At 38.8% G+C, this 20,466-nt stretch overlaps 4 protein-coding genes across 4 annotated transcripts; 2 read left to right on the top strand and 2 right to left on the bottom strand.

Annotated features, from left to right (window-relative positions):
• Window positions 1-7,387: 7,387 nt before the first annotated feature.
• LOC128718303 (uncharacterized) lies at window positions 7,388-8,070 on the top strand. The gene is made up of 3 exons (XM_053811939.1): window positions 7,388-7,529; window positions 7,677-7,768; window positions 8,056-8,070. Exons 1-3 carry the CDS (start codon window positions 7,388-7,390, stop codon window positions 8,068-8,070), a joined length of 249 nt encoding a protein of 82 aa, XP_053667914.1.
• A 3,935-nt stretch (window positions 8,071-12,005) lies between these two features.
• On the bottom strand, window positions 12,006-13,110 carry LOC128718304 (uncharacterized). The gene is made up of 3 exons (XM_053811940.1): window positions 12,934-13,110; window positions 12,741-12,816; window positions 12,006-12,664 (listed from the first exon to the last, which is right to left on the bottom strand). The coding sequence occupies exons 1-3, from the start codon at window positions 13,108-13,110 to the stop codon at window positions 12,006-12,008; spliced, it is 912 nt and encodes a 303-aa protein (XP_053667915.1).
• Window positions 13,111-16,460: 3,350 nt separating this feature from the next.
• LOC128718305 (uncharacterized) lies at window positions 16,461-18,305 on the top strand. The gene is made up of 3 exons (XM_053811941.1): window positions 16,461-16,469; window positions 16,539-16,586; window positions 17,553-18,305. Exons 1-3 carry the CDS (start codon window positions 16,461-16,463, stop codon window positions 18,303-18,305), a joined length of 810 nt encoding a protein of 269 aa, XP_053667916.1.
• Window positions 18,306-18,548: 243 nt separating this feature from the next.
• On the bottom strand, window positions 18,549-19,697 carry LOC128707236 (uncharacterized). Its single transcript, XM_053802186.1, has one exon. It carries the CDS (start codon window positions 19,695-19,697, stop codon window positions 18,549-18,551), a length of 1,149 nt encoding a protein of 382 aa, XP_053658161.1.
• Between the last annotated feature and the right edge of the window lie 769 nt (window positions 19,698-20,466).

The raw sequence follows: 20,466 nt of genomic DNA on the forward strand, positions 1-20,466 counted from the left end.
CACGTAAGTTCATGAGCTATATGGTTTCTTATGGAAAAAAGCCCATTTGCTGATCGGACAGAAATTGGGGCAAGTGGTGCTAAAGACAAATGTTCACTATTTTCATGTAACGTTTCGTGATCGTCTGCTGATTGGTGCACTCCATCATGTGACGCGAACAGTGGAAAAGTCGTATTACGTTGCCTTATGAAATTTAGCAAATAAGTAGTAGTTTTTACTACTTCTTTTGCCACAGCCGGCTGTAGCATTATAGTGTTTCGAAAAATTCGGAACATGCTACTCAAAATGCCAAATGTATGTTCAACAATTATTCGTCCTTTAGACAGTCCGTAATTGAAAGTTCTTTCAATTGATCCTCGTGGATGGTATCCTCCATAAGACCGAATGCAGTAGCTAGTGAAGGCAAATGCCTTGTCAGCTAACAACATATATGGTACACTTAAGGAGTACGGACACCGCAGAATCTCGGGTTCTGGCAAATTGAGTTCACCTTTCTCGAACTTCTCGTGAATCTTCGAGTTTCGAAAGACACCACTATCGGGGACACCACAATATGGGAGCTTGTATATTTTGTATTATTAAATTAGTTTGTAAGATTTTAAATTTGAATGAGTCACAGTGGGTGAAGTTATTTTACAAAGTGATCTGAATCAGTTCGCAGTCCAGGGCGATTGGTGGCCGGGATCAGTTCTTATATAATAGGATCGACCAACCAGATAAGGATGGGCTCACATCAATCAAGATCCATCCGTGTTTTTTCTGGCGTACCTCAATTATACATGTAAGATAAGCGAGTAGAACACCACGATCAGGATCACACAGAGCGGAACTGTTTTGCCACTTTATTTGCCAAGCTCCTGTAAGCGACTCCTCTTCGAACCGCTATCCTCTCTTTTTATATATTTCACAATTTCTCTTTCTCTTTTAGTCCGCCTCGACACTCACACCACATACATTAAATGGACAGCAACTTACAAAGCAACAATGCATCAAGGATTTAGGCGTCCTTCTTGTATCGAGGCTGTTTTACAAGAATTAACTTGATCATGTTGTAGCTAGATGTAGCCAATTGCTAGGTCTGGTCATCAATATGACGCGTGTGCTTCATGATCCGGCAAGCACATAAACGCTGTACCCTGTTCCCTTATCCGTTCGGTGATGGAATATGCATGAGTAATATGGCCCATTTTCTTGTGCGGTTAGAGTCCATCCAACGCCGGACATCTAATTTATGGCTCCGCTCCTGTGTTCTCCATCTTGATTACAAGATTAGGTGCTTGATGCTTGGAATCCTTGGGATCCTTGACAAGCGGATTGACCATGCGTGTTTAAATTTTATTGGCGGGCTCTTCAACGGTGCCATTGACTGTCCATCTTTGCTCAATCACAAAATATAACTTGCTAGGCCGCCAGCATTTCAGACTGTCATTCATTATCGTTTCACTTCGATAAGTTTAAGTTTAGGTTCGATTGATTGATTAATCACGACGATTGAAATGCCCGGCCACGGTTACAATCGATGATCGTATACATTTACCATCGCGTAACTAACACACCTTCCCGTAAATTTATATTTTTTTGAATAAAAAGTATACCTTTATATAGTCCTGCAGCGCTTCGTTTAGGAATTTGCACACCTCCGGAACTATAGTCGAAATAGACTGCTTTGAAACCTAAAATAAACAAAATCAAAAATAATTTCACTATGTACACATTATGTACAAAAACTAAAGTTTACTCACGCCAAACAAATACTGCAGTTTTGTGTAATCTTCACCAGTTGCAAGATAACGTAATGTAATCATAATCCGCTCTTGCACAGATATTGGGCGACGAAGATGAGTGCTTTGTTTTTGGATTTTTTGTCCGATAGCAGCAACCAAAAAATCAAAGTCACATTTTCGCATTCTTAAAAAATTGCGAACTGTTTTGTGGCATTCCTCCTCCACAAGATCATCTAACAACTTTTGGCCGTCTCCGTCACGGTTAAAGAAAACCGGCCGCATCCAATATTCTCGGCCTTGGTGACGGTCACATTCTTCTTTAACAGCGCTTATTAAAACTAGCGAAGCGTTGGCGAATTCGATTGCAATTTGATCCATATTTTAGTAATAACATTGATGGATAGGCTTTCTTTGAAATACACACTTTCTTTACCAAAGCAATACAAAACAAAAACCGTTTTACCGCCAAAAGAACTCGACTTTATCCGAACACAAAAAAAATCGAGCAGAATGAAACGGAGCATCGTATTAGAGCGAGAGATTCACTTGTCCACACTTGTTACGGTCCGTTCAGTGTTGCCAAATCATCAAAAAACGCAATTTGCTGTCAATTTGGTTGCCAGAAACGCCGAATTTCTGCTCGAAGACCATTCGAGCATATGTTATGGTTACAGTCTGGGCGCTCCTTAATAGAAGCATACGTAAAATTCAGAGAGGATCTAGGATCTTACCCCCTAGTTAATTTCATAAACATTTTCTTTGCGTTTTAAACTAAACGAATACGTTTATATGCTGACGTTAGACAAAAAAGAGTTGTAGAAATGGTTAATCATTTTTCTGTGAAACTAATGGTTGTTTTTGAAATGGATAATGATAATACGAAAATTTAAACCTTCTATTTCTGCCGGTAAATGTAAAGAAACAGTACTACCGAGCATTTTCGTGTGCTTATTTCGCGTAGTCTAAAATTTGTTCATGTAATTATATTTTTTATGTAGGTTTAAGATAAACCATTGCAAATAAAGAGTTAATAAAAAAAATAATATTGTTCCAAAATATCGGGAACCGCTTCGCAATATGTTGTGGTGTTTAAACATTTCATCACAAAAAAAAACAATGCTTTTCTTCCTAGTTCTCACAACGGTTCGATCTCAACCCATCTTTTTGCTATCCATCCTTTTTACTCTACAACAGCAAGGCTGCGTAACCGGGTAGGAACAAGTCCACTAATCTGCTCTGGAGAGAATAATTTGCGATTCCTCTTTCACTTCGTGCTTTGTGGACGTCTTGTGAACGCGTCCACGGCAGGACCCAATTTTTTTGAATTTTTGTATGCCTTCGTGGATTTCGGACGTCCAGTGGACGTGTGTGCCTAGCCATTCACACGCACGGTTAAGGTGATTCGATTCCTTCGGTGTTATTAAATCCAACAAAAACCGGCACAGGATCATTGATTATCGTCACCTACGTCTACGCACTTTTACGCATTGGTAAGCAGATTTATACCTTGTAGACGAATGTAAACTGCATGCAAATTTTGTATGTATTATTTTGGTGAAATGGAAAGAATCAACCACGACCATGGCTATGCGACACCAGAGGATAACATTACATCGCAACAAACGGTTGGATCACCTCCACCGATCTCCGGTGGTTTTGTTGATTTACTCGCTTCATCGTCGGTATCCGTTTTGACGCCAGTCCCTAATGTACCCTCTACTGCTGCAATAGTGCCTGGCCTGCCCTGCACGGCTTCAATAGTGCCCGATGTACCTTCTTCTACTGCAATAGTTCCTGGCCCTTCCTGCACGGCTTCAATGGTGTCCGACGTACCCTCTACTTCTGCAATAGTACCTGGCCCGTCCTGCATGGCTTCAATAGTGGCCGATCCCTCATTGCCCAGTACAAATAGTGCCACCAACAGTGAGTTGGAAAAAAATTGATGTCTTAACAAAAGTTGTTCGACAGACTGGGGCTGAAGTAAAACTTATGTACAACATTATAGTCCCGAGGGAAGGGACAACTCCGCGCTACAATTCAATTGCAACTGTGGAAAGTTTGGAGGAGTGCGACAGATTTAACAATATGCTAGAACATAATTTATAAATGGCCGCAACAATCTGTAAAATATTGCATACCATTGATCACGTTAAAGGCGTGGATGAAAGATTAAATCTGATGAGATTTACTGTTTACAAGGGAATTTCTGTCCCAATGCAATTGGACAGGGAAGGGATTTCCCAATTCAAAAATTCCGTTTTGACAAATATATAAATATATTAGCTTTGATCAAATTTGCGGGTGGCAACAAATTTACAGATTTAAGTGATACATATGTTAAGGATTTTTTAGTATGTAAGATGCGGCATGGCAAAGGTAGATGTGACATTAAAACGTTGCGAGGAAGTTAGTGTAAGATATTAATTTTAGCTAAATTTAAGCATATTTGTAAATAGTTGGTGTCGGGTATTTCAACTTTTTTTTTAAATTTCTGTTTGCATAAAAATGCTTTGTAAACTTAAAAAAAATTCTACGTGCATTTCTTTCGTAAAGAAAAAATAGAAACCGGAAAAACACAGCAATATAGCATTTATGTATTGTTTTTATTTTATACAATTGATGATAAAGTTCCTCCTTCTCTATTCGTTTAAAACTACATTATAGTGCATAATTTAGCATATACTGTAACTGTTATGCCACCTGGCCATAATTTGGTGACAGGTTGTTTATTTTGAAATGTTATTTGGGAATCGAATTGAATGTCAAACATGCAGGAAAATAAAAGTAAGAAATCAAGTAGTGAACGTAACGAACGGACGGGTTATCCTTTTGCTCCCGAAATTTCACCTTGGTTTTTTCACCTAATACAGTCCACTCGAAAGGACAGTAACCATAATCCAGCTAGCACAACGAGGAGGTTGAGAAAGGAGTTTAAGATACGTATCATGTATCTTAGCATTAGCTAGCCAGCTGAAAAAGAAAGATATTATAAAAGATACTAACAAACAATACATATAAATCGCCTTTTGTCTGAACAGTCTTTTCCCGAGTTACGCGAATTCGAGCGAATTTCTCTGGCACGCATTTTTCGCGTAACTCAGGAAAAGACTATATATCATTCCCAAGCAAATATCCATTGATGAAGGGTATGTGCTAAAGGGCTAAAATGGAAAGTCATCCCTTCATCTAATGATACAGCCACGAATTTACACTTTACATCGCAAACATTAACCCTAACAACTTCAGACGACAGATCTTCTATGGATGCTGTATAATTGAAAATTATGTCTGAACTACGGGGATAAGAGAACGCTGCTTTTTTTCTTAAAATTAGATGACCCTCAATAACAAATAATCCTGCTGATTCGGTTGCCCTACCGTATCGAACAATCTCATTAGTTTTCGTTAGAAACTATCCGTTTCTGTTGCCCTGTCTTAGAATAACATCTGCCCTAACATGTAATATTGTTTCTTCCTGCTTGGTTTTTACTAACGGGTAATTAATTTTCTCCTTCTCACTAGCTATTTCTACTTCCCGGAGTTCCACTAATCTTCCTACTACTTGACTCAAACAACTATGCCCTGTTCGAACTAATCGCTTTGTGTGTTGTAGTTTGTTTTCGAAAGGGAACGATGAAATTGTTGGAAGTGGTCCGAAATTTTTAACATCTGCTGTTACATGTAAAAGGTTGTGCACATTACAAGTTAAAAATCTCTTATTGTTACGAACGTTATCGTAACAGAACGGCTCATACACGCGGTATAGTTTTTTTATAGCTTTATTGTTCTCGAGAGAGAGCTAAAAAATTCACTATCGTTTCGCAAACACAAAAATGAGCGCCTTTTTCTTCGTCGTTCCCTTTTATGCCCTTTTTCTCGTCCTGGTCGTCAGCCAATGACCCCTAAACGAAACGTCATTCGACCCGATCGACTCCACTTCGTGCTGGGCGACAACGCCAACGTCATCTACATGTCATTTAGCTTTGACGCTGGTTCCTAGTTTCCCTAATTTCAATCGGACCGTTGATTTGTACCCAGCATGCAAAAGACAGCCGGAGTGGCTAACATTGTCAATTTACACTACCATGTCCAAGAGTGCACGTGTTTTTAAGGCATTTTGATTGCTTTATGGTCGGAAATTCTTTCTGCAATGACCTTAAGAAGATTTATCCTAATTTTGCAATCACGTTTCATTGGAATTCCGACGATTTTTCAACAATTTGCAAATTTTAGCCCACCATCGTGAGCATTGCTATTATTGATGTTGGTAACTTAAGCAGCACATTGGTTGTCACACCGCCATGAAGAAGAAGAATAAGAAGCACATGTAAACAACATGAAGAGATGCCGCTTTATAAACGAACGAGTTTTATCTGTAATTATGTGAAATACAGTTGTTTCAACGCAGAAAACAACAGTGAGGAGTCTTTTGCGTCTGCTTACAACACAGGCGTAAAAGACAAATACATAACACACCAGATATTCTGACACACACATCAAGGGTTCGATTCTAAAAAAATTCAATAAAATGATAGCGAGATGCATAGAAGCAAAAAGAACGCGGGTGGGAGCATGAATTTTATTTTTGGCTGCGGTAAATATCAAAACCAGCCCTAGCCATCGTTATAACGGCGCCCGTCGGGCGCCTTTTCGTGTGACGTTTGCAGATTGGGGGCTAATATAGTGCAATAAAAGCTACCATGATGGAATCAAGCGGAATATGCACTTCTGTTTTATGTCTTCGACATCAATTTGCACAAAATGCACCAAATTGATGGTGCAGTAAAAGGTCGGTATGCAAGTTGGTTTCGTTCAAATCTCGGCCTCAACGAAAAGTGTTTCCTGAATTGAATTGAGATAAAAACAGTCTCTGTTTTACTTTCAATATCAGACACTGATTCCAATGGAACAGCTGCGTCATCATTATCATTTAACCGTCATGAGATTGCCTCGTACTGTTTTCGTGGAGTTGTAGCGTAAACTATAGCGATGGTGCACATTAGTGGTGCAAATGTAATGATGCGAGAACTTTACTTGCAAACCATACGTGCGATTATAATGTCTTTTTCGACGCACAATATCACATGCACATTCAGAGGACGGTGGTGGTGATGAAAATTTCAACTTATTTGAACTACTATTTCATGGCACTGGAGCTGTTGTGCGATGAAATAGGATCATCTATGCGTTCAGGATCCTCTTCGGGCACAAGATGGATCAGTATACTGGTGAAAAAGCACATTCATACAACATAGATTTCTTTCATTCCTGCAGATCTTCCGGCTCCATGATCATGACGGTGGTACCGGTTGCACGATCATGACAGTAATACAAATGCGAATATCGCTTGATTTGGTAGGGTAGCAGACGCAAAAGGCCATTGCACCACAGTTGCAGCGCAGAGAGCCAAGAAGGAAGATCACCTTTCCACACAGAGTTTTTTGCCCAATATAAACACTAATTTTAAGCAGATAATGGAACCGAAAACAAAAAAAAACAAAAATGTCCACTGAAGGTAAATTCCCAATAGCTGTGGTATCTTTTTACAAACCATCAGCTTCTTTATTCGGTGCTCCGTTCATAATTCCATAACTAGTCTTTTTCTTTGTAAGCACTAATCGTGTATTGTATAAAAATAATATTATTTATTTAAGACCATATCAATGGATCGAGAGGATGTATTGAGCTTCATCCAGCTGGTGGAGCAACACGATGTCCTTTGGAATAGGAATAGTTCGTTGTACAAGGATATAAATGCGCATTCAGACGCATGGGAAGATATATCTAAAACAATGAATATTCCTAGTCTGCTTCTGCAGGATAAGTGAAAAACAATTTATGCAGCATACCGAACATATAGTTCAAAAGTGTCCCAGAGTAAAGTGACTGGTCCATGTAAGTTAGTTGGCGTCCTAAATGAAAACATAATCATTGCTGTTTTTGATATTTTAGCTTCAGCTGCTATCTATAAACCAACCTGGTTTGCATATGAAGCCATGGACTTCATGAAAGCTGTTCGAGAATGCAAATCAACATTGAGCACTGTAAGTATTGTATCAATATATTTATGTATCTGTTATATTACTTTGTTGCTACGAGTACATGGAAAACTATATATTGGAATTTTAGATATACTGTAAACATAACTCTTGTATATGTAAATCCTTTCCCTTTATGTTTTATAATGCTATTTAATACTACTAAACTTAACTGTTCTACTCTGAAAAGGTGCTTGTTTAATTGTACATATTAGCTAAATAATTAGCAAACCTCATTCTCATTTTCATAAGATCATTTGATGATCTAATATGTATTCCGGTTAAATCGCCAGCTAACGCAATCGTAGTCGTATAAGAAGTTGCATGGTTTGAAAGAATGGCTGAATTTCCATTGATTTCTTGGTCCATGTCAAGGCTATTGAAGGAGACAAGGTTGAATATTAGCGATTTTCCGCAAAATTCTACTTCCAATAATTTGACGTTTGTGGGTGTGGGGTCATACGTTTATAACTACAGTTACAACTAAAGCCTATAGGCAGTGTATCATTTGAGAAGGGGGAAATAAATAATTATTTGTAGGATATATCACTCATTTCATTGCTAGGTAATTGATACCAGCTTATCTATTAAAAAATAAGAATATTGCAGTATATGCTTGAATTATATGCCCAGACGCATTGCGGTCAGCACCATTTTTGGTGTGGTTCGCCAATTGTATGACTTGAAACCAAATTGTGGCGGTGCTAAATATGAACGAAAGGATGTTACTGTACCAAGTGCATATGGTTCTTTTCGTGTAAAAAAAAATTAATCGAAAGGCATTCATTTCGTTATAACTGAATCTGCGCACGAGTTCATCCTTGGGAGTGCCACTTTCTTAAGATGCCGCTATCTTAAGATCGAGTGGAAAGGGACAATCCACGGACGATTGTGGCTAATCGATATCGATAGATAATGATTGTACAAAATGATATGAAATGTAATCATCATCAAAAACTGTTTCAAGAAATTGTGCAAATATATAGTTGTTAATACAACTAGTTTAGCATATTTTGGTTCCAATTAGATTGGACCCACTAGCACCCGGAATCTGCTGCTTAATATGCCAAATACATTTTCAATTATGCTTCGCCCTCCAGAGTGCAACACGTTGAATGATCGATCAACAGAACCTATTGGATGAGTTCCTGCAAATGGACGAATTAAATATTCAGACATTGCAAATGCCTTATCACCAAACAATACATATGGTACTGGCTCGTACTGGTACTGGTGCCTAGGATTTGTTGAGCAGGAATATTTAAGCTCTTCTTTTCAAGCAAGGGGTACAAAGATTAATTTTTAAAAACCACTCCATCAGATAGCAAATTGAATGTCCAACGCGCAACACCGAGCACTCGCTGATATCACATTAATCGCCTTTGCCGATCAGGTGAAATTTTACAGTTAAAGTATTCTGTTCCTCTGTGTCTCGGAGCCCGAATCCGTACATGCCGTCTATAGCCCCAATCACATGGAGAAATTTCGATCGAGTTTCGAATTCTTGCGCTAATTGTAGCCATTTTTCCGTCGTATCTGGAAGTTGAAAAAAGCAAAAAGGGAACAAAATAATAATTAAATAATATTATTAGGGATTTTACCTAATTATAGTTTACAGCCAGTCTAAAGTGTTTAAATACTCAATGTATTTTTTTTTATTCTTCAGCATCCACTGAATTTTTCCAATACATCTGTGGCAACAACAACTCCAACTGAAGTAAGTTTGACTATATCTCAAGAGCCATCATCCATAACCACAACGCTTGCTACATCATCATCGGTAATAGAGCAACCAACTGAAATCAATTCCCAATTGGTTTAAATACAACAATCGTCAACGTTACCGTCTTCAATACTGCCAACAAATGCACTAACATCCACACAACAACCCAGTACATCACAGTCTACACTACCGACATGCACTCTAAAGCCAGCCGTAGACGTGACATATTTATCTGCCGAGATGTTTGACGTCTACCGTATTCCATTGTTCTCTCGTCGGCGGCTCGTAACCCAAATATGTGGGATATCTGCTGGGATGTTGGTGTCAGATCGGCAATTGCAAAAGTTATACCTGTAGTGTTAAGGAGTTGATTCATGTTCGATGACGAGATAACTCGCGAATTTGAATTTCCGCCGTTATAATTCCGAAACTGATAATGATTTTAATTTTTGTTATGATTAATCATGGGTATTACGACATATACAAAAATTACAACGACAAAGAAATATAATAGTATTGAAATATAAAGGAGACAGTAATTGTTCTAGGCCTGGTGTTAAACCATTTTTAAGTAAGCTGTAAATATTTTCAAGAAATATTGGTCTTAGTGGAATGATATTTATGTATAATATTGCAGTAATTAAAATGTTTCCCACAAAACTTTTGGTATTTAATTTTGTATGTGTTATTTTCTTGTATTGTAAAGTACAAGCAGGTCCTAGAATGGTTTTTATGCTGGCGTATGGCGATTTGTTTGAATGGTTTTTGAATGGCGAAATTTGGTTTTATTTTCCTAGAAATTTGTTTATGTCCACAGTGGAAATGCAGGATTGTCGATGAGCGTCAAATTTTTTTTTTTACTGATCGATATTTCATATGGTATCAATGAATAATATTGCAATTGAATGGTTCAAGGAAAAATTACGTTATTGAATTGTTTTTAATGCTTTTATTTTTTATCTATTTCGTGACTGAGTTCGAACAAATTGAACATGGGAATGAAATTTTACTATTTTGACGTTAACCATTATGCTCTGAGCCCAATGTATACATTCAAACGGCTGGTAAAATTAGTGCGATTCTTTCTTCAACGTGTGGATTTTGTATTTTTTTTTTAATTTAAAAAATGGCAAATATGGATGTTCCAAAACGCTACATAAAAAAAGTAAAAAATTTACAATTTATAGAAGTATTAATTCCAACATAAAATTAATGACTAATTTGATGTTGCAGCCAATTCAAGAAGTGGAGGAAATCCTTTCATTAATTGAGCTGGTGAAAATGTACCCATGCCTGTGGAAGGATGATGACCGGCAGCACAAAAACCGGGAGCTGCAAAACCAGGCATGGGTACAAATCGGTGTCACTATCGGCAGAACTTCCAGCGACTGCAGCAGCAAGTGGAAGAACTTGCTAAACCCTTACCGTCGGACAAGGAAGGAAATGGCCAAGACCTTGACGACTGGTTCGGGTAAGAACATTCCATTCATATTCTTATTTCAACATTCGTGTATACAGTCGTTTTTTAGTTCGAATACAAAGTTTGTAGTTTAGTAAAACCATATCGTTCCATATTATAGTACTCATTTGTCACATAGAAAGGCTCCGAGATACACGGTGCTTCGTAATTGCGGATTCGGATATACGGATTTATTTTAAAATTTGGCCGCCTGTAGCACGCTATTCAAGCATGATTGTACAACAATGTGCCTTTTAATTTGATTTTCCATACATTTGCTTTAATTTTTGTTGCCGTTTTCCTGCAAAAAAAAGTATCTTAAATTATGAATTATATACGAACAAAGAAAGAATACGGCAGATTGCTGCAGAGGTCCGCTCGGAGATTATCTATACGCGAAAAAAGGAAATAAATTCTACAGCCACAATACAATAACAAATAATAATTGAATATATTTGATTTATAAACACAATTCACAGTTGAAGATAGCATTTGCCGTATTGCCTTTCTGTTGTTCTTTAGGGTTCGTTCGATTTGGTGTTATTACTGTATTGCTGTGATTTGTTGTCCGTTGTGATATTATGGATAATGACATGTATTCTTGTTGTATTGTCTTTCAGGAGCTGGGGTTCTGGAACACACATGGTTCGCTTACGAGCACATGGCGTTTTTGCATGACTCGGTTGCACCGCAGCCATCGATTAACAGTGTAAGTAACAATATTATATCGTTTACCCTTTCCGCTCGGCTGTCCCCTCTGATTATAAATCACATCGAGGATTCCTAACACTGTCGTTTGCTGAATTAAACTTACGCGCACTGGAAATTTTGCAAGTTTCCAAGGAAAAATATTGCCTTACAGGTGATCTGACGTTTGCCTGCATTCGCGAAAATCTGTACATTTCTAAAAAATGATGCTTACAGTTACATATCTGCAAAACTTAAGATGACCACACCTTTTGCATAACTAATCCCAATTACTTCTACCACGTCCAACAAATTAAAAACATATATTTTCGAACAGTTTAACGATGGACCATTGCACCCACACTTTGCTCACTTTACAAAACTCGTCGCGGTTGCGGTAGAGCAAAGGGTAAAGGATCATTCAACAAAAAATGCCTTGCCAAATGGTTTCGCATATTTTGTAATGCTCTTGCTGGTCTTAATGCAACAGCTGGGAAAGGTAACATTGAAGGGGGTGATGCTTCATCATTGAATTGTTCGAATTCCATTGATGTAGATGGTGTGTTTGTAGTGCCAGGAAGAAATTCGGTAGAATAATTATATAAAGTGTGCCGTCGTCGAAAATTGTGCAACGTTACAGCTGCAAGAACAACTTTTTCAGCAATATCTGGTTCTAGATCTATGGGCTTAGCTAAAACCCGGAACACTTTTGCCAAAATTCCAAAAGCGTTCTCTACAGTACGACGCGCTCTTGAATGTCGATAGTTAAAATTCCGCTCCATCGACTCTGCGGGATGCATTCCTCCATATGTTCTGAGGCAATATTCTTTCATAGCAAACGCCTGATCACCTAAAAAGAAATATGGGACTTCAATGCTGTATGGCAAATTCAAAATTTCTGGAACGGGTATGTTCATCTCCCGACGTTCCAATTTTTGGAAAATAGGGCTATTTTGAAACACCCCACCATCTGAAATTCTCCCCTGACAACCGACGTCGGCAAACATAAAGTTGTAGTTTGAGTCCGCTATTGCTAGGAGCACAATACTGAATGATTTTTTATAATTGAACTATTGGCTGCCGGAATTCGCTGGAGCTTCAATGGTTACATGTTTCCCATCGATGGAAGCATTGCTCTTGAAATCCCTGGGAAATTTTCAGCCAGTCTGCAGTAGTGGACGGTAACTGAAAAGAAATAGAAAATAATTCATTAATATTACCGTTAGCACCAATATACTCTTTATAAATATTATCATCTTATTATATATTCATTTTATCTTTGCAGGCAAATTTGACTACAACCAGCACGGCGTCCGCTACAGCATTTAATGGCCCTTCTGCATCTTCTACATCTACATCTTCATCTTCTGCGTCCAATGCCACTGCTGCTACCGATGCGAACATCGCTTCCTCCACCGCTGCCACCGATACGCCCATCGCTGCATCCACTGCATCTGCTGCTTCTAGTAATAGTGGCATGCTGGAAGGACGTGTTTCTGGATCGCGAGGCCGTAAATGGAAGCGCGAGGTGATGACAACTCGTTCTCGACAGATTGCCGAGTGTATCACCACACTTCGCTCCTTAGCGGAGCCGCTGTAAACGCTGCTAGCACGGCAGCACCAGTTGCACCGCCATCGCGATCCAGAAATCTGGGTAATTTTGTGGAGAGTGAAGTTCTCCCCTTCGAACAAAATTACCCGGAGTTCTTTGGCCATCTCGTCCGTGGGGTAACTTCATTTCTAAATGAAGAAATCCAAAAATTCCACGAGATGCAACGCTCAGGACCACGTCACGACCACGACTATTTCTAGATGTAGCAAATGATGCGAGCGGATCTAGGAGGTACCGCAGAGAGCAATGATGTCCCACAACCTTGCTGGCTGTTCAATAATATCGAGGTTCAATAAGGTGTTGAACATGCGGCTCGATTTTGACCCTTTCTCTCCAATTCCTTGGTCGCAAATGTCATCGACATTATCTGACGCTCATCTGCGGTAGTGTGCGAAGCTTTAAGGATTGGAAATAGATCGGTGCAACAAAGGTAAACTACCTATAGGTAGAATCTACGTAAATACGTGTACGGATGTTCAATGGACTAGGAGCTAGCTGAGCTGTTGGGCGAAGCAGACATCCTGTCAGCAGCTAAGGCTGAAAGGATAAAGGATGCCCCACCAGGCAGGTGCTCGTCAGATACTCGTTTGGCACGTAGTCTACAGAAGTGGTTATCTGGCTACTTGACGATGTGCGAACCGAATGTGACGACCAGGATGTGTTCCTTCGTTCAAATGCGTTTTGTATTCGAAGATAACACCTATGTTACGAAACACGTTAACGGAAACAATAAAATTGTTGATGTTGCAGAAAAGCTTGTCGTGTATTTGTTCATTTTACGACTGTGGAAACGTATGTGAACCAAGGAGTATATTGAACTCAAATGGAGTTAACCCTCATCTGAAGATTAGATGTTACCTACCGTCAATTCATTGAAGTAAATCTATTGTACAGGAAACTAATTAGTATCCCGGGAATGTGTACACGACAACCCAAGCAAAAGAAGAACTATAAATTGAGTCAAATGCATAATTCGTTTCTGTAACATCGCCCAGCATAACAGATAAATATATCTGCTTATGTGTTTATGTTCAGTTTGAAAACATTATCATAATACTTACAGTATAACTATATCTGGCACTCCGATACGGCCTAACAGTCCTAACGAATGTAATGCGCATTTTACAAAAACACAGTTTTAACAAACGAACTGATCAATTGATGCGAATTAGCACGCCATATGCGACACATTTCATGCAAACGTAGCAATCAATCAATAAGCCAAACATATAACAAATTGGAGGCAAAAGCAACAATTTGCGCACCAGCTAGCATCTCTCAGCGCACAGGCACAAGTGGTTGAGCGAGGCAGTGCTGGACCGTGGTTCTTGGCCCCCTAAAGTCAGCGGACTACCAAGAGAATCCATCCCTTTTCGGAGGTTTACAAATGTTAACATTAACAGCCACTTTCACTATAGTACTACTCCTATTTTTTCATATAGGAGTGCACCATTCGAAGGTTCTCGGATCTAGGATCCCTCTCCTTAAAAGCACGTCGTATCTAATAGAGGCTGGTACATAGCATTAAAACATAAGAAAGTGTATTTTAGCTAGAGGAATTAATACCATACCTTGATATATATCTTCAATTCATCGATGATGTGGGTACAAACTTCCCGAACGATCAGCGAAACGGAGTTGCTAGAACCTAAAATTAATTATATGATTAATGAAGAGTATATAATGTTTACGAATAACTTACTCTGAATATGAAAGCTAGGGATTCGTATGAATCGCCTGTAGTTAAAAACCGAAGCGCGATAGCGAGCCGTTGCTTAGGAGATATTGCTTTGCGCATTGTTGTATCCTCTTTGACAATTTTCGGTCCGACCAATGATAAAACATGGTTAAACTCCTCGCGATTCAGTCGGAAGAAATCGTTATAGCGGTTGTTCGGTCCTTCTCCATCAATAGCCTGGAACAGCCGGCTCCACTCAAGAGCCCTTGAGCCCTTTCCAGAAAAAGGTCCGTCATCCAGCAGCGCCGTTCTGCATTCTGCTCCTCTTCCTCCTCCTCCTCCTCTTCTATTAATAATTGCACTAATCTTACAGCTTCTGCCGTTGCAGCATGAACAGTTGCATTGAATGCCATTTTAGTTCAAAAATTTTCACGAAAACAGAACGGCACAACAAACACAAGCCACAACTTGAAGAATATTGATCACAATCATAAACACAACAACCCCTCATTTGACATGTACAACTGCAGCGATTGACAGCAACATCTGCGCTACCACAGAAGCCCTCCCAAACGTGAGCTATTTATCCAAGGTCATTGCTGATCGCCATTGCAGAAAGAACAAAAGAAATTTGTAGACGTCAAACATTTCGGCAGATAAATATGTCACGTCTACGGGTAGCTTCCCAACTAACCTGACGTCTAAGGCCGCCAAAATTAGAAAAAAGCAAAAACCTTACGAGTATGTCTACGAGCAAGTCAACGGACTGTCCCACTTTGAGGGGGTTTTTGACGTTTGGCAATGGGTTTGACAGTTGTCAAGTAGGGGGGTTTGGAACGTTGGAAACCATTTTGGATCGATTGGAAATTGTAAAAAAAAAACCGTTATTATTTACCACTACATTTCCCCCGTCCTCGTCTACTTTTTCTCACGGTTATTGTTCATACACTGTACACATGTGATCATATATGTACGTTCTATTGCTGTGAGGGGAGAAGATATTATGTATTGTGTATGTGTGTAATTTATTATATAGAAATATTTTTCTGTTCAGAAAGTGCGATGCTCGTAGTATCCGGCTCTAGCGTTGATCCAAGAATGTGTTCTGAAAGAAATACAGTCAAGATTGTGTTACGCACTCTGCTATCAGAGCGCTCATGGTGCGAGACGTTAATAATCGCGTTTTATTTTACATTTGCGTATAAGCAGTGTTTAATTTATCATTCGACTATGCGAAAGTATCAACGTGATTTCCGTGTGTTTGGAAATCGAGTTTTGTTATCTTGTGGTGATTATGGGAAGAATAATGGTTTTTTGATACTTTCCAGTTAATATTATTTAATTTTTTTAAATATTAAATATTTATTTAAATATTATTAATTTAATATAAAGAAATACATTTTGTCCTTTTTATGTATGTTACGCACGTTGTGTATGATAACAATTCATATTTCAAATGTTCCTGGAAAAAATTATGGAAAAGTCACTAGGTGTTAAATGCTTTTTTATCATAACGGCGTGCAGCTTGTTGTTTACACGATGAATCCTGTAAGTAAAAAGTTAATTTTGGTTAGGGCTACATCAGTAAAACTAACGGTGGGTATGTTTATATTTCAGAAACACGATAAAGAGAATGCTGCTGCAAGCAATAACCGTAACAACGATGTAAGTATGTACATGAGCAAACATAACGAAGTTGAGTGCTATTGTATGTTAAGAATCCGAAAACTATCATTGTATTGTGTTTGATGTTGTACGCTACACTCATAGTTCACGGAATGATATGAATTTTCCAGCCAGTACAATAAAAAACAGTGCCAAATGAACATAACACTCAGTTATGTTCAGCTTCAATTATGCTAGCTATATTTGATTGTGTGATTTGTTAGTTCAATTACCGATTTTACCTGATTTCTATAACTATCTATTTGATGTCATGAACGTATAACTATAACCTTGAATTAAATGAAGTTTTACAACGTTTATTTATATTTTTTATAGGACTCTGCACATCACGCACACTATCAATTTGATCACACTTATACACCACTTATGTATGAGGTATCTTCTTCGAAAACAAGAAAACGTTATGCAAGCCATGCAACTTCGAAAATGAAGTTAAAGACTCTGAAAGATTCCCGATTGTCGATTCAGGATCATTCGTATAGTTCAACGACATTACCTGTGCAGTTCTCGCTAGCTATTACTTCATCAGCCGTGCCTGCACGTTCGAAAACATCAGCTTACAGACGTAAAATACCAGCCATACGTGCAGAGTTTGAAACACCAGTGAATGCTTCTAGTTCGAAGGCTCTACCTACTGCTCCATCGTCCGCAACACCAACTGTACCTGAAAGGTATATTGCTCCAACCATTCCGTGCAGTTCAAAGCTACATATTGCTCCATCGTTCACTACACCAACTGTACCTGAAAGGTATGAAACTCCAGCCATTCCTTGCTGTTCGAAGGCTTTACCTACTGCTCCATCTTCCAAAACAACAACCATACCTGTAAGTTGTAAGACACCGGTCAGTTATACAAGAACAGAAAATGTTCCTTCAGGCTTTGAAGCTGAAACCATACCATTAGCATCTACATCTCAAACTGTTACGGCTACCGTTTATGACCAGCATATCCTTTCAAACCCATCATCACCTCTAGAAATCACCCCAACAAAAGAATCTGACCTTCTCACTAATTTGCATCCTTTGCAGAATGAACATACATTATCGTATATCGTGCCCTCGAATCAGTCTTCTGGAACAGAAAGTTCACACTACATGCACATTATTGAAAAGGAGCTAAAAGCTCTTCGACAAGGCCAAGAATATTTGCTAACTACTTTCGAGTGTGCTATGGAAGCTGTTGGTGCTTTAACACCATCTACTTCTTTTAGCATGCAACCGATTAAATCTAAGGAGTCGATGGTAGAATTTGATACCCGACTTGCCGAACCAGATTACATGGCACAAGTGATAGCGTATTTAAAACGAACGACAGGGGAATATCGTCCTATCAATTTGATGCACCGATCCATAGATTTGCTGTTCGATTTGGAGTTTTTCGCATCCTGCAGTTGGAGTGGAATAGGCATTCCTAACCCAAAAATCCCTTTCAAAGTTCATACCAATATCCTTAAACTTTTTGGCCTACTAGGAACAACGGACGGAGTGGAGTTCCCGGAATGGAGTATTCGCGAGTACTTTAAAGATAAATTCTATCATGCGAAGCAAAGGTTACAGAACTACAAACGTATTCGAACATCAAGCCCACGTCCATTTACTCGTTCCAATAGGCTTAGTGCAAGAAAAAATGCTTTAGAAAATCAAGCAAATCCGCAATCCTCCTTTTCTGGGGTATCTGGAGCACCTGAAAGCACCTAAAAATAATATCAGATCACAATGATAACACAATAACAAAGGAATAAATACTGCGTGTCATCAGATAAGCAGACTGAAATGCATTACCTAAAATAAAAAAAATAAACGTTTTGTTTAAATCGTTGAAAGAATATATTTATTACAAAAAATAGCAAGAACTAATCCTTCTTTACACTGCTTTAATAGGTAAAGTAACATTCGAAATCCATTTCTCTTAGTCTAAACCTAATTAGGTTAATTAATAGATTAATCTATTAGCGTATGCACAAGGGGAGCAAACATCGTAAGTCCCTCGTTATCTAACTTGACGGCAACCATCTTACCTTTGACATCAGAAGTTTTATATTCGAAAGTATTAGGAGATAAATTTGAAATTTTGCCTTTACAAATATTGATGACCCCTGATGATACCGGCTCATCGAAATATTCCTCCGGATCAATCAACTTCCTACCGATTAATTTTATAGTCCCTGACGATTTTTCTGCAGAACAAAACCTGATTAGCTCTTTTTCTGGCGAAAGAAACCAACCGTCGCGATTATTGGGCCTTAGGATAAAATCCTTCATGGTTACAACTATATTGTCACCTGAACCCTTCAATGTCGTTTCATTATCCGGTCTCATTTTCGAAATGGTTAACTGTTCGAATTCAGAATACCTGTTCACAGCTTGCTCTAAGCATCTATGTCCGTGTCTAAGCATACCTTTCATATGCTGAAGAGCATTTTCAAAAGGATACGCAGACATTGTATTCAGAGGCCCTAAACGTTTTACTTCTTCAGTTACATGCAACAAGTTATGTACGTTACTACTAATATAACCTTCCCCATAGATTTCTTCATAATGCGAAACGAAATCGTTTAGCATGTCGGATGCCTCGTCCCAAAAATCTTTATACACATTTGAAGACAACAGCGTTATTGCAACAAAATATAACATAAAATGCTGATATGCTTCTGCTGATATGTTACCTCTCAGCACTACTATGCTAGCATAGAACAAAAAACTACTAAACTCCGATCCTTTCCAATGTTTCAAATCTTCTAAACCTCGTAACTTGCGATGTACTTCAGAAGGAAGAGTAATGCTTTTTAAAAGACTAGAAATGTGCACAAAGGTTTGATCAGACCATCTGGTTGCTCCCCTCATACCATACACCCACCCGTGTAATAGTTTGCGTGTAACTCCTAGATCTATCAAGTGAAGTTTATCACCGACTAACACGTCCTTCACTATATCAAAAAACCTTAGCTCCAAGAGTGGTGAATGACCCACTTTGTGCCTAACGTAAATTCCTTGCCTAAACTCAGCGTCCGAGCGGGGTGGATGATCGATTCCAGTATATGTAACCGCCCTTGATCTCGGGTGACGACGTCCGATGACTTTACATTTCATACACCCTTCTGTAGCATTGCAGCTAACGCAGGCTGGAAAAGAAGAAATAAAAACGAATTAGTGATATATGTTATTCCAAACACACTATGCTGAGGAATCTTACCTTTAATAAAGCTACGAGCTGGTGAATCCGCCACAAAAGCCAACACTTTCAGCCTCACTAGCGTTTGTTGTTCACCAAGACGTACACCTTGAACGAGCAGCAAATTTAGTTCCTCTACTAAAGGCCGTAAAATCTCTTCTACTGAACCCGGCTTCGATGACCCGTAGAATATAGCCACTGCCATAGGTGGTATGTGGGGCATATCTTCGATGGACATTAAAATCGGCCAAAACGTGCTTTCACTGCTCCTGTGTAGAGGCAATCCGTCAACAAAGAATTTTAAGGGAAGCTCAGAAACATTTCCCAGATGGTTGCCACTGCAAAAACAGGGTATAATAAAATAAAAAAGGGTATATAAAATATGTCAGAATATCGTCAGTAGTAAAACATTACGCTAATCGCTTACCTGAATCGAATATTGAGGCAGTTAGCCACTCCGTGGTACCAAAAACGACCCCCTTGAACAGGTACTATATCTTTTTGTACCCTGCTGGTTCTAAGCAGGGTACGAGCATCCTTCGGCACAACGCATGAAGTTTTTTCACGGATGATTCTCAATATCATGTTTATCGATGTGTGAGCCGAGTTTGTTTTTAATGCCCAATATTGAAGGCAGGCATCCAGGGACTGTTGACCAAAGTCAAACTCTAAAGTTTCTTCGGTATT

The sequence above is a fragment of the Anopheles marshallii genome, chromosome 2 (genome assembly GCF_943734725.1).
Source record: "Anopheles marshallii chromosome 2, idAnoMarsDA_429_01, whole genome shotgun sequence".
Taxonomy (NCBI): domain Eukaryota; kingdom Metazoa; phylum Arthropoda; class Insecta; order Diptera; family Culicidae; genus Anopheles; species Anopheles marshallii.

Coding starts and splice junctions, on each gene's coding strand:
- LOC128718303 (XM_053811939.1), top strand. CDS start 7,388: ATGGATCGAGAGGATGTATTGAGCTTCATCCAGCTGGTGGAGCAACAC. Junction 7,530..7,676: donor TAAAACAATGAATATTCCTA/GTCTGCTTCTGC, acceptor TTGATATTTTAG/CTTCAGCTGCTATCTATAAA.
- LOC128718304 (XM_053811940.1), bottom strand. CDS start 13,110: ATGCCACTATTACTAGAAGCAGCAGATGCAGTGGATGCAGCGATGGGC. Junction 12,817..12,933: donor CTGTAGCGGACGCCGTGCTG/GTTGTAGTCAAA, acceptor ATTTCTTTTCAG/TTACCGTCCACTACTGCAGA. Junction 12,665..12,740: donor CTTCCATCGATGGGAAACAT/GTAACCATTGAA, acceptor TTGTGCTCCTAG/CAATAGCGGACTCAAACTAC.
- LOC128718305 (XM_053811941.1), top strand. Junction 16,587..17,552: donor GCAATAACCGTAACAACGAT/GTAAGTATGTAC, acceptor GTTTATGACCAG/CATATCCTTTCAAACCCATC.
- LOC128707236 (XM_053802186.1), bottom strand. CDS start 19,697: ATGAAATGTAAAGTCATCGGACGTCGTCACCCGAGATCAAGGGCGGTT.